Below are 14,492 nucleotides of genomic sequence, written 5' to 3' on the forward strand. Positions count from 1 at the left end.
ACAAGCAAATTGTGCCCTTCTGGTGTGATTCCCATGTGGGTTGGCTTGTGTGTGTTTTAGGACCCTGTAGGTCTCTCCAACGAACTCTCCTGTGAGTCTGGGAGTTTCTCCCAGCACCTTAGCCCCCACAGGTATGTTCAATCAGTAGTTTGAGGCTTTACGTCCCCTCTCTGGAACCCTGGGTTGAGTGGTCTGTCTCACTACCCAGTTTTGCCTGCTTTATCTGCCTGTGAATGTGGGACTGCTAGGTCTGCCAGCCACCTTGTGTGCCACGCCCTGTTTCACAATCCACTGCCCTGACAGCTCTGCAGTGGGTGCCCTGCATGCCTGGGTCCACCCCTCCTACTGGTCTGGATGAATGTGTCTTCTTTAACTCCTTGGTTGTTGGACTTCCATGCAGTTCAATTTTCTGTCAGTTCTGTTTTTTTTTTTTTTAATTGTTGTTGTGCTTCTTTTGGTTGTGCGAGGAGACACAGTGTGTCTACCTACACCTCCATCTTGGCGGGAAGCCTCTCCTTCGATTTTAAGTGCTAGCCTTGCTGGGCAAAGTAGCCTTGGTTGTAGATACTTACTTTTCATCACCTTGACAATTTTATGCCAGTCCGTTCTGGCCTAAAATGTTTCTGTTCAGAGATCAGATGCAGTCTTGTTGGAGTTCCCTTGTAGATAACTAAGTGTGTGCGTGCGTGCGTGTGTGTGCGTGCGCGTGCGCACACACACCCGTCAAGATTTTTCTCCTGGTCTTTAATCTTTGCCATTTTAATTATAATGTATCTTTTTTTTAAAGATTTTATTTATTTATTTTTAGAGAGGGAAGGGAGGGAGGGAGGGAGAGGGAGAGAGAGAGAAACATCAATGTACGGTTGCTGGGGGTTATGGCCTGCAACCCAGGAATGTACCCTGGCTGGGAATTGAAGCTGGGACACTTTGGTTCCCAGCCCGCACTCAATCCACTGAGCTACGCCAGCCAGGGCTTAATTATAATGTATCTTGGTGTGGGCCTCTTTGGGTTCATCTTGTTTGGAACTCTGCAATTCCTGGATTTGTGTGCCTTTTTCTTTAACTAGGTTAGAAAACTTATCAGTCGTTATTGGTTAAAATAGGTTCTTGATCTGTTGCTCACTCTGTTCTCCTTCTCATATTCCCATTATGTAGATCAGGGTTGTCAAACTCATTTTCACTGGGGGCCACATCAGCCTTATGGTTGCCTTCAAAGGGCCGATTGTAATTTTAGGATTGTATAAATGTAAACTACTCCTTAACTAGGGACAAGGAGCTGCCAGGCTGGATAAAACAAGACGGAGGGCTGGAATCAGTTGGTAGGCCTTGTGATGTAGTTGTTGTTATGCTTCAGTTGTCCTAAATGTTTCTTTTTAATTTTTTTTTAATTATTTTTTCCTGCTTTGCTCAGGTGTTTTTTTCCTACCTTGCCTTCCAAATCACTAATTTGATCCTCTGCTTCACCTTACCTGCTTTATTCCTTCCTTTTATTTCAGAGGTTGCATTCTTTATGCAAAAAGGGACTGGTCCCTTTTTATGGTTTCTATCTCTTTTTTAATGCTGTTGAACATCCTTATAATCATTACTTTAAACTCTATATCTGATAAATGGCTTGCCTTCGTTTCATTTAGTCCTCTTTTAGGAGAAATCTCCATTCATTTGGGGGCTGTTCCATTATCTACCATTTTGGCTGTCTCTTTGTGTTTGTTTCTATGTATTAGTTAGGTTTCAAAGACTTTGCCACATTGTATGTCAGACATTGCCTGTGACTAGTCCTCTCTTTTGTAGCTATCAGCAGTCCAGGGCATGTTGCTTCATTGGTGTGTACAGAAAGAACCAAGCTGGCCACCACAACTGGCTCTTACCAGCACCTGGCCTTGGGGAGGATCAGCTAAAGTCTCAACGGTCCCAGAGATTCTCTTCTACCTGCAACCTTTCTGTTAGGCTTCATCACTGAAAGTGCCCCCAGCTGTACTTCTCAGCAGCCTGGCTAAAGCTCCACAGGGTGGGTTGAGAGGGATTCCTATGAGTGGAGCTCTTGTCTCATGGAGGTGGATGCTGTACCCAAGAAAGAGGGCTTCTGCAGTATGGGGAATGACTGAACACAGAGATCCTTGCTGCTCACCTTTCAGCTTTCTCCCTAGAGCCACTAACCCAATATCCTCTTCATTGGCACTAATCTGCTCTGCCCTCCCTCTGTTAGAGCTCAGGGTAAGTGGCTGGAAACAAAATTTTGTGTATTGGCCCTTTAAGAGGCTCTCTGCGTTCTAGCCATCTCTCGCTGGCAGACAGAAACCTCAGTCCTTTTCACAGCCAGATATTATTTGGATTTCTTCCTTGGTACTGGTGCTCTAGGGTGGGGGGCTCAGCTTGGTGTTTAGAACTCACACTTTTCAGCAGAACGCACCCCTGGCCACTGAAAATATCCCTCTGGAACTTCAGCTGCTGCCTGTGTGAGCCCAGCTAGCCCTCTTCTGCCTCTATGCTTCCTACCAGTCTTGATGTGGTGATGTAGTTTCTTCTGTAAGTCTTTGGTTATAAGGCTTCTCTCCAGCTAGTGTTCAATTGTTTATTCAGCATGATTTTTCTATAATTTAGTTGTAATTCCAGTTTGGTCCTGCGAGGAGTTTAGTGTAGCTTCCACCTACTCTACCATCACACTGGATCTCAGTATAGTTTCTTGCAAAAGTTTATGTAGCTTTATAGCATCTTAAAATGATTTCAAGAGCAGTTACTACATTTTGTGTGATGATGAGCTAAGATACAATTAATTTTTATAGTAATTGAAGGTCTAATATTTATTTATTTATTTATTTTTTTAAGATTTTATTTATTTATTTTTAGAGAGGGAAGGGAGGGAGGGAGATGGAGAGAGAGAGAGAGAGAGAGAGAGAGAGGGAGAGAGGGAGAGAGAGAGAGAGAGAAACAGAGAGAGAAACATCAATGTGCGGTTGCTGGGGATTCTGGCCTGCAACCCAGGAATGTACCCTGGCTGGGAATCGAACCTGGGACACTTTGGTTCCCAGCCCGCGCTCAATCCACTGAGCTACACCAGCCAGGGCTATTTATTATTTTTTAAAATTTTATTTATTTACTTTGAGAGAGAGGGGAAAGGGAGGAAGAAAAGGAGAGAAACATCAATGTGGGAGAGATATATTGATAAGCTGCACTCCCTCAACTGGGGACCTGGCCCGAAACCAAGGCTGGGAATTGAAAAAGTGACCTTTCAGTTTGCAGGCTCATGCTGAGTCCACTGAGCCACACTAGTCAGGGCTGATATTTAGCATTCTTATTCATAAGATGGTGTCCATATATTCAGGTTTCTATGAATATTGTGAAATACCTAAGGTATTTAATGCTTGCATAGTAGACAATGTCAAATTGATTTTATTTAGAATCAAATGTATGAATGATTAAGAAATGAAAAATAAAGCTAAGAGTATTTTGTAATATGCCATTGATTTCAGGTACTAGGATTAAACCCAGAATTATCAATGGCTGAGAACACCAGATTCAGCTCCAAACTTCTGTCCTCATCTTTAATTTATTACTTAGCATCTCTTTTACATCTTTCCATGAAGAGAAGTATTTCTTATATCAAATTCTTTCTTTATAAGAAGGAACTGCTAAAAATGCCATCAAGACAGTTCAACTCATTATCTAAGTTTTTATTTCAGTTATTCTTCCATTTGAATTTTGTGTGGCTGCTTGTCTTTGCAGTTTCTTTATAGTGTTCTTCATTTGATACAAGAAGAGGAAAAACTGTATTCTATTTTCAGAATCCCTTACAATTTTTTGAAAATGAAGTTTGAAGAGGTAAAGTTGTTTATTCTTGTTGGCCTTCCCTCCACTCCTTTTTTCAGTGTCTCCTCCATCCTTACCTTTATGTACAATGGAAAAGAGCTATTTGGCTTAACCATTTGTGTTTCATTGGAACCATTTGATATGTTTCTAAGTGTCTACTTAGATTTTTTTTGCCAGTCTGTCACTGATTTTCTTATTAATAATCAAATCTAAAGACTTCAGTATGTATTGCTTTGAGTTTTTAGTATTGGAATGATTAGAAAAACAGAAACAAAAAATAGGGAACAGGAAACTAATGAACAGGCACTTGTTCAAGGAACCCATTACTAGCTGGCTGAGATCTTTAAGAAGTTGGCTATGAAAGGAGATGAAGTGACTGATTATAATGGTAACTGCTTACTATTATGTGTTAGGAAGTGGGGTGGTTAATTATCCTGCATGATATTTGAAACCTTTGAAAATAAGTCTTTTATAGTTAGCTAATAGTATTATTTTATTTGTTATGTGCAGTTTGGGCCTTCAAAATTACTATTGGATCATGACAGTACTTTACTTATTACAGTAAAAATGATTCTGAGGGTCAGTTATATATTTTTGAGTACCAAGGGTTAGAAGTATAAGCACATCTCTTTGTTTTGGGGGTATCCTATTTTGAGTTATGACAGGCATTATGAAGCAGGAGACAGCATAGGAAGAACTCTGAGACTGCAATACTGTCATTGGCCAGCATTTATCACCCTGGTCGCCAGGAAACACCTTTTACCAATTAGGATGACCAAATGGGGTCTGGAGCAAGATAAGAATTTGGGCTAGCAACCCCCCAGGAAAGTTGGCGCCACATTTACCCATTAATCAATATGTGACTTTTTCCCCTCCTATCCCACCAACTATATAAGTCTGGAGAACAAAGGTTTCTCTCTCTCTCTCTCTCTCTCTCTCTCTCTCTCTCTCTCTCTCGGGGGCTCAGGGGGCTCGTGGCTTCTCGAGCCACAGGGTCTCTGGCCACCCGGCCTTAGGCTGTCCAGGGGCTTGCCACCCTGGTCTTCAGCTGCTCTTGCTCACCTTGCTTTGCTCTAAAACTTTCCCTGTCACCCCCTACTGTACTTGGTCCTGTTCTCTAACATCGAAGCGAGCCACTAATAAACTGATTACATACTACTAGATTTGCTGATATGTAATTCTTTACATGTGTCAGCAAGAAGAACCAGGTCTTACCCGTCAACAATTAGACTAGGCAAGAATACGATATCTGAAGACTCACTTAAACTTTGACTCTTAACAAGACTAAGTAGATCTGGTGACGTGTACTGAGAACTATGTTGATCCAAGATTTATGTTAATATTTTCCATTGGGAAATCAACTTTTTTACTTGTGGTGTTGGATTTTACTTATTAGTTACTGCAACTGAATGGTAGTATTTCTAACTGAAAAATTTTTACCAGGAAAAATTTTAAAGAATATTTTGAGCCATATTATTATTTTGAAGTAAATCTAGAATTATGCTTATATGCTCAACTTTTTTTTTCAGTTGCCTTTATTACCTTATTGAATATGTAGGAGAAGATGAAACTGGGAATTTTTAAAAGAGTAATTTTTTTGTTGTTAGCTTTTTAGTTGGAGAAGGAGCCTACAGATGGGCAGTAGACCATGGAATACCCTCTTGTCCTCCTAACATCATGACCACAAGTGAGTAAAAACTTTTCAAAATTAAGCTATATTAGCATATATACCTGAGAGTGTTACATTGCTTTTGACCTATATCATACTGATATTAAAGGAAGAAAACTTATATGTTGAAATATTTCTAGTTAGAAGACACATGGGAAGTTATTTGCTTTTAAGCCACATTTGTATTCCTGAAGTCCCTACATTGCTGTCTAATGCTTTTATAGAAGTATTGCTGAAGAATTCCTTTTAGGCTACTTTAATTGCTAATAATAAAAATCATAATACCACACCCTTACAGAGAGAGAGAGAGAGAGAGAGAGAGAGAGAGAGACAGAGAGAGAGAGAGAGAGGGAGAAAGAAGAAAACATAGATCATTATTTAACTGTTCCTGAGCTGAGGAAGGCCTTTCTATGTATAAGTGTAAGAGAAGGAAAAAGAAAAGTGACTCTATGAGAGTTAAGACTTAAAAAACACTCATCATCAATATAACAAAAAGATGCATATTTTTAATCTATGAGAAGGTTTACTAAATTAAAAACCACATAAATACATGTAATACCCCAATAAAAAAATAGTCAAAAGTCATGAATAGGTAATATGGAAATTTATATTAAAATGAGTACATGTTGCCCTGGTTGGGTAGCTCAGTTGGTTAAAGCATTGTCCCAATATGCCAATGTTGCGGGTTTTATCCCCAGTCAGGGCACATACAAGAAGCAACCAATGAATGCATAAATAAGTGGAATAACAAAGTGATGTCTCTCTCTCTCTCTCTCTCTCTCTCAAGTCAATAAATAAAAAAATATTTAAAATGAGTAATGTTAAATTTGTTCTTAATTTGTGAAAGAGTTAAAAATATATTATTGCTGGTAGGTGTGTGGTAAACTGAACATCATATATTGTAAGTACAAATGTAAATTGGCAGACATTTTGCAGGATAGCTAAGTAGTATAGATCAAAAACCTTAAACATACTCTGTTTCTAGAAACTTGTCATTAGAGATACAAAGATTTATACAGAAAGGTGCTCCATGAGCTTATTAAGAATATAAAACAATTTGAAAATATGTCCAACACAGAGGAATGGAAGTAAATAAATTATCATGTATTTGTATGTTCTTAAGTAATTAGTAATTGATGTCAAGACTACTGTCTGATAGTGATTAAATTTAATGACTGAAAACAGTGAATAATGAAGTTGCAAATGTGTATATGTGTGTGTGTTTTATGTGTTTACTTAAAATCAACCATAGCTACATATTTGTGGATAAAAATACAAATATTTAAAACATATACTACTACTTGTTTTTAAAATTTTGTTCTTTATCAGTGTGATATATGAATTTAAATAATCAAATGAAAAAGTGAGAAATCATTAATTCTAAGGAAACCAAGGAGTATAAAAAAGAAATGATTATATATCATAGTAAGTATTTACTAGTGATCAGTTCTTAATAATATTATATGTAAAATGGCTATTTATGTAGCTGTAAGATTAATACAGGGAGGCTGGAGGGAAGAGAAATGTGTGTGTGGCAAGAAAACAGGGAGTTTGAGAGCTTTAAATCTTATAGTCCCCATCACCCTTTCTGCCTTAAAATCTTTCCAGTGGAACTTACTGCAGAGTTTGTATATCAAGCAAACAAATTAGGTCATCTACTAGTTCCATTTTGTTTTTCTTGGAGACACCCCACCTGGTATCTTCAAGTCTAACCTGGGTGCTCACTAGGCCTGCTGCATAACTGTCATCGCTGGTCTTCACCTCACTATCATTTTGGATTCCCTTTTCCTCTCCCTAAAATCACATTTTCTGTTTCTTGATCTTGGTTTTTTGTTCTTATTTTACTTCCTCATTTGGTATATGCAAGACTGGAAGTTATTTTTCCTAAGGTTTTTGAAGAACTTGTTCTTATTTTTTAATTTCTAGCTTTGCTATTAAGCAATCCTTTGGCATTTTGATTCTCAGTTTTTTTGTGGTGTATATTTTTCTATTTGGAAATAAGTTCTTAATTTCCATGTTCTTACTATCACAGTGAAGCCTCTTGGAATGGGTCTTTTTTATTCATTTTTCTGGGTACTCATTTTGCACTTACAATCTGGAAATTCATGTGCTTCAGTTTTGGAGCAATTTTTAAAAAGTATACTAATTTCTTCTATTTTCCTCAATTTTATTTTTCTAATTTCTATGAATTAAGTGTTGGATTGTGCTCCAATACCTTGTTTCTTTTTCAAAAATTATCTTTTTCTCCTTTTAAAACTTTGTCTTTTGTCCTACTGTCTTGGACATTTTATTTTCTAAGCCTTCTAATTCTGATGAATTTATAATTTTGGTTTCATAGTTTTCTAGAGATTCATCTGTGATTAATACTTTTAAAAACAGGGTCCTGTTCTTGCTTCATGAACTTAATATGCATTTTGGCTTATCTCTTAAGACATTATGGTTTAAATTTTGTTTAATCTTATCTTGCTGTTTCTCTTTCCACTGCCTTACTTTTGGTTTGTTTCAGACCCTAATACATGTTAGCCAATTTCCTGAACCATCTAGTGACCTTCTGCTATTTTCATGCTCATGAGTGTGTACTTAAAAGCCTTTTGGAGGCTTTGTGTGGAGGACAGGTCTGGGTAACCTCAAGGGTTGTGGTGATCAGGCTGTTTTGTTGGGGGATCTCCCAGATGTTCACCCAACACAACCAGATGTTTACATGTTTTTCTTTTGGATTAGAAAGAAATATCAGCTCTGGCAGGACAATAGCCAGTATTCTGGTACAGAACAATGGAAGGGGCTGGAGGTCTCTCCTTTCCTTTCTCAGACTTCTATGTTAAATTCAGTTCTAGTGGAGTCCCTGGTATCTGCCCCCAAGCTGTATTTGATGTCCACTAATTTGGAGCCAGTCTGGTCCAGCCTCTCCAGAGTTAACCTATTTTCTGCAAGCATGAGAAAGGGGTTTAGGCATCTACATTTTCCTTATTGACACTTTCTGCCAGTTTTCCCATTTTTAGTTTCAGCCTGACCTTCAGAGATAACAAGTACTTTCTGTTTGGAGCTGTTCTGATGTTTATTTATTTATTTTTGTCAGGAATTTATTTGCTTTGGAAGAAGAGATTAGTTTGCTTAGTGATTATCTTAGCTACTAGGCATTGGGGTTTGTTTCCTGTACCCAATTAGTTACTGTTTATGCATCCATTTGCTTCTTGTTTTCTAACATTGGATTGATATTGCCCTTTTCATTATTATCATTCCTGTGTATGTCAGTCTTTTTTTTTTCCTCCTCAAAATTTCTTTTTAGTTGGGTTTTAGTAGGGTGTGGAGGTGGACTTATTCATGTGTTCAGTTTGCCAGTTGTACTTCAGAACATTTGTATAAAAAGGTGTTATAAAACAGCTATTACTAGACATTTTGCAGATGACAAAAATATTTTGACTGTGTTTTATGCTTATAAGAAGAAATACATACACACACACATATATATTGCTCTAGATTTCTTAGAAGTTATATAACCAGCCAACAAGAAATGTTCTCTGAATAAATAAGTTATTTGAAAGTTAGGTGACATATTCATCTGTTTTGTTTTTTTTTGCAAAAAAAATAGTATTGACCTATGGTGAATTTAGAAGTATAAATTATCCTCCTGCAGTGCCCTCGGTGGTATCCTGCATGTGTCTCTTGCTTCAACAGTGTTTGGATGGGACACATCTAGGAATGCCCCACCCCTTCTTCCAGCCTTTGATTACCCTCCAAACTATTTTCCAGTCATCACCTCAGTCATCCTCAGCCTCCAAGTTCAGCCAGCACTGTTTTTGAGCTTAGTCCTTATTGCGGAATAACCATGAGCTCCCAAATTCATCAGAATTATTCCACCGAGGTGGGACCACCATCAACTGAGTGGTCGACCTGCACCGGCAGGTCTCGTATACCTACCTCTCTCTGGGCTTCTATTTGGACTGCAATGATGTGGTTCTGGAGAGCATGGGCCACTTATTCCACCAGTTGGTGAAGGAGAAGTGCACAGATGCCTAGTGTCTCTTGAAGATGCAAAATCAGCATGGTGGCTGTACCTTCTTCCTAGATGTGCAGAAGCCTTCCCAAGATAAGTGGGGTAAAACTCAGGACACCATGGAAGCCACTATGGTCCTGGAGAAGAACCTGAACCAGACCCTTTTGCATCTGCATTCCCTGGGTTCTACCCATACAGACCCTCATCTCTATGATATCCTGGAGAACCACTTCTTCGATTAGGACTCACTTCTGCAGGCTGGTTGGCTGTCAGGCTGTATGAATATCTCGTTGGAAGGCTCAAGCACTAGTAGGAGCCATTGGAGCCCAGAAGCCTTTGAGGGGCCTCTCTGGACCCCGCTGGTGTCTGGCTTCTGCTTGAGCCTCTCCCCACAACGACTGTGCTGCCTTTTATCCACCCTGGGGCCCTCTCCCATACTGTGAACCAAATGGAAACAAGACTTTATGCAGCAAAAAGAAAAGAAAGAAGAAGAAATCACAACTATTATTTAGATTAAAAGTTAAAAATATTTCATCCTATATTGTAGCACTCTTTAATTCTCAATAAAAATTAGCTTGTATATTAATGGTAGTTAATTATATACTTTATACTTCATTAATTTTCTGGAGGCATAATTTGTAGGCTTTTATCTTCCTTCAGTGTTTCACAAGTTTATAGAATGTCTTTCTAAGGTTTATCTTAAAAGAATCTCTTAGATATTTTTATACATATTTAAGATTTCATTCCTATAAGTAGATCGGAATTTCTATCTGGTATTATTCCCTTCAGCCTGAGATGTGCTTAAGCTTTTTTGGTGATGTGGTAGGTATAATGGTGAAAAATTGTTTCATCTTTCATTATCTGAAAAATCTTTTTATAAAAAATTACATTTTATATATTATGCTATTACAGTTGTCCCAATTATTCCCCCTTTGCCACCATCCACCCAACACACCCTACTCCCTCAGGCAATCCCCATACACTTGTTCATGTCCATGGATCATGCATATAAGTTCTCTGTCTACTCCATTTCCCACACTGTGCCTTACATCCTTCTGGCTATTCAGAAACTACCTGTTTGTACTTCTTATTCCCCTCATCTCTTCACCCATTCCCCCACAACCCCTGCCATTGGGCAACCATCAAAACCCTTTCTGTATCCATGATTCTGTCTCTGTTCTTGTTTGCTTAGTTTGTTTAGGTTCAATTGTTGATAGATATATATTTATTGACATTTTATTGTTCATAGTTTTGATTGCCTTTTTGTCTTAAATAAGTCTCTTTAACATTTCATATAATAATGGTTTGGTGATAATGAACTCCTTCAGTTTTCTCTTGCCTGGGTAGCTCTTTATCTGCCCTCTGATTCTCAATGATAGCTTTGCTTGGTAGAGCAATCTTGGCCATAGGTACCTGCTTTTCATGACTTTGAATATTTCTTGCCAGTCCTTTCTAGCCTGCAAAGTTTCTTTGAGAAATTACTTGACAGTCTTATGGAATCTCTTCTGTAGACAACTAACTTCTTTTCTCTTGCTGCTTTTAAGATTCTCTCTTTGTCTTTAACCTTTGGCATTTTAATTATGATGTGTCTTGGAGTGGGCCTCTTTGTATTCATCCTCTTTGGGACTCTCTGTGCTTCCTGGACTTGCACGTCTCTTTCCTTTACAATAGGTGAGTTTTCTTTCATTATGTTTTCAGATAGTTTTCCAGTTTCTTGCTGTTTCTCTTCTCTTTCTGGCACACCTATGATGCAAATGTTGGAATTCTTGAAGTTGTCCAGTAGGCTGCTTACACTGTCCTTGCTTTATTGGATTCTTTTTCTTCTTGTTCTGCATGGTTATTTTTTGCTTCCTTATGTTCCAAATCATTGATTTGATTCTTAGCCTCATTCTCTCTATTGTTGTTTCCCTGTAAATTGTTTTTTTAATTTCAATGAGTGTATCCTTTGTTTCTGACTGGATCTTTTTTATGCTGTTGAGGTCCTCATAAGTTCCTTGAGTATCCTTATAATGAGTGTTTTGAACTCAGCATCTGATTGATTGCTTATTTCATTTTGATTAGGTATTTTTCCTGAGTTTTGATCTGTTCTTTCATTTGGGCCATGTTTCTTTGTGTCCTCATTTTGGTAGCCTCCCTATGTTTGTTTCTATGTATTAGGTAGCGCTACATTGACTCCACGTCTTGGTAGTGTGGCCTAATGTAGTAGGTGCCCTTTAGTATCTAGTGGCAGATCCTCCTCTATCAACCAAGCTGGGTACTCAAGGTGTGCCCTTTATGTGGGCTGAATAACCTCTTCTTGTAGTTAAGCCTTGATTGCTGTTGGTAGGTCAGTTGGAGGGATTTACTCAGTCCAGTCAGCTGTGATGCCTGGCTGTGATCATTGACCACCAACCTCTGCCCTCAGTGGAGGATCAGCTATGCAGGTGCAAGGTAGTGGTGCTCCAACATGGTCTGTAGCTGTCCACTGGATATGCTGGCTCTGGGGTTTCCTGGGTGGTGCATGCCGAGGTAGGCCCCAACCTGTGTTTTGTCTACCTTGCCTGGACCATAAAGTGATCTGAGGTGGCTGCTACTTGTACTTGTCTTGGAGATTTCGAGGTAGAGCCAAACTGAATATAGGCTGGCTGCTGCTAGTGCTGTGCCTGGGGCCACTTAGCAAGAGTTACAATGGCTGGGGGCTCACTGAGATTAGCTGTTGCTTGTTTGAGAGGATCAATGAGGTTGTGAATCTTGAGCCAAGACCAGCCATTCATGTTGAAAATTGTCTGTTAACAGTTTGGGTAGGCCCACAATTGGGGTGGGACAAAGTCTGGGGAGATCTCTGGGGCAGGGAAAACTATGTTAATCAAGTTGATGGAGTCTCAGATATGACTGACATTCGCCTGCTGGCTCTGTGGCTCTGTTAGAGGGGGGTTCAAAAAAAGGGACAGCGGGCTTTGTTCCTGGGTGGAATCTGTCTCCCAGCTCTTGTCTTGATGCCAGACCCGTCATTTCCTCTCTGGATGCCACTGGTGCCTTTCAAGTTGCTACCCCAGTGCCAGAACTTGGAGGGAGTAAGTCTGAGTAGGTGAGTCTGTATGTGGGTTCTTTAAGAGGAACTGCTTGGGACTCCTGAAGTTTCTTCTACTACTGATTCCCTGCTGGTTTTTGTAGCTGGAAGCTTAGGGGACTTATCTTCCAGTCACTGTAATCCTGGGCTATAGGGCCTTGTGTGTGGTTGGGGCTCCTCATTTCTCAGATATCCTTCCCAAATTTTTTTCTACCATGTGTGGGTGTGAGACCAGCCCATTCTGCATATCTGTCCCTCCTACCAATCTGGAAGGATGTGGTTCTTTAATTCTATAGTTGTCAGACTTCCATTTAGCTTCTGATGGTTCTGAGTGATTGTTGTTCTATAATTCAGTTGTAATTTTGATGTTGATGTGGTCATTCAAGGAGGTGAGCTGTGTTTAACCGTGCTGCCATCTTGATTGGAAGCCCTGAAAAATCTTTAATATTGCCTTTACCTTCATAGATATTTTTTGGTCGGATATAGTCTTCTAGGTTGGCTGGATTCATTGATAGTAAGCACATTCACGGTGTTGTGTAACCATCATGCATTTCTACAACATTTTCATCCCAAACAGAAATTTTGTACCTATCAAACAATAAGTACTGATTCTCCCTTTTTCAGCACCTAGTAACCTCTATTCTATTTATTTTTCTCCATGAATTTGCCTATTCTAGGTACTGCTTAAGTGGACTCATACTGTTACTAGCATTAGAGTTCTTGGGTCCCCCAAGTCAGAAATCGAGAGGAAATCGCAGAGAACTTCCCAGACAGATTTTATTAAGCTTATGCTCAAGCACAAGGGAGATAGCACAGAGGAAAAGAAGGTTGTTTGAACTGGCCTCAGGTTGGTTGGGAGAGGGTGGGGTTGTTGGCTCAGTTTGGCTTTCTTTTATAAGCTGGGGACAAAGTGGGGTTGCAGGAAAAGGCAGGCTTTTTAAAAAAGGCAAGTCTGTGGAATTTTGCATTTCGGGGTCCAGTGATTTCGTTTTACAGCTGCGTTTCTTCGTAACTATATTTATGCCTGTACTGTGGGGGCAAAATAGCATACTGCTCATTACTTTTACACTAGGAAGGTCATATAGCAGTTAAACCTTGATCAGCTGTGCATGCAGGTCAGTAGTTTAAGGAGGTAGTTGACAGGATGATGAAATTAGCTATTTCTGTGTTTTTGAGTGAGAGTGAAGGGGTGGTGACATTTTTGTTGTCAGCTTAACTCCGCTGGTCTTTGCTTGGCTTCCTGGGCATCTGGTATTTCCTATTTCCAGGCCCAACTCCCTCTGCTGTCTCAATATAGTACTTAGCATAATGTTTTCAAGGTTCATACATACTGCAGCATGTTTTAGAATTTTGTTCCATCTTATAGCTCAATAATATTCCTTCATATTTTCTTTTTTTTTTTCATTTTTAAGGATGTTAGTATATTGTCTTCTAGATTACTTTGTTCCTGATTGGAAGTTGAACATTATTTTTATCATTGTTTGCCAATATGCAATGAGTTTTCTTTTTTCTCAGACTGCTTTAAGTATACTTCCTTTATCTTTGGTTTTCAGCATTTTAAATATGATATGCGTAGGTGTGGTTTTCTTTGTGCTTAGTTTTTACCCTGCCTGTTGAATCTGTGGGTTACAGTTTTTAATCAAATTAGGAAATCTTTGTATAGTAGTTCTTCAGATATTTTCTTTCGTATGTACTTTCCCTCTGTCTCCAGGATTTCAATTCTGCTTATGTTAAAACATTTGGTACTGTCACTTGTTATTGAGGGTCTTACTTTTTCAGTATTTTTTCTCTGTGTTTTCTGGGTTCTCCATAGAAACAGAACCAATAGGAGATATGTCTGTTTGCCTATCTTTTGTTTATTTACCAATCTAACAAGATTTATTATAAGTAATTGGCAGTTATGGAGGCTGTTAAGTCACAAGATCTTCAGAGTCAGTCAGGAAGCTAGATTTCATTCCAAGTTCAAAGGCCAGCTA

At 39.0% G+C, this 14,492-nt stretch overlaps 1 protein-coding gene across 8 annotated transcripts in view; it reads left to right on the forward strand.

Moving 5' to 3' along the window:
* The window catches only part of TASP1 (taspase 1), a 307,997-nt gene that overhangs the window by 83,291 nt on the left and 210,214 nt on the right, over positions 1-14,492 (forward strand). For 7 of the 8 annotated variants that reach the window (XR_004899340.1, XM_028523961.2, XM_036009562.1 and 4 more), the window contains one exon: positions 5,412-5,491. The exons of the other annotated variant lie outside the window; for it this stretch is intronic. Coding sequence is in view for 6 of the 7 variants with exons in the window: in XM_028523961.2 (XP_028379762.1) it covers positions 5,412-5,491 (80 nt within the window). In the remaining variant the exon portion in view is untranslated. The remainder of the gene's footprint in view (positions 1-5,411; positions 5,492-14,492) is intronic. 8 annotated transcript variants of the gene reach the window in all.

This window comes from Phyllostomus discolor, chromosome 9 (genome assembly GCF_004126475.2).
Source record: "Phyllostomus discolor isolate MPI-MPIP mPhyDis1 chromosome 9, mPhyDis1.pri.v3, whole genome shotgun sequence".
In the NCBI taxonomy this organism is placed as follows: Eukaryota; Metazoa; Chordata; class Mammalia; order Chiroptera; family Phyllostomidae; genus Phyllostomus; species Phyllostomus discolor.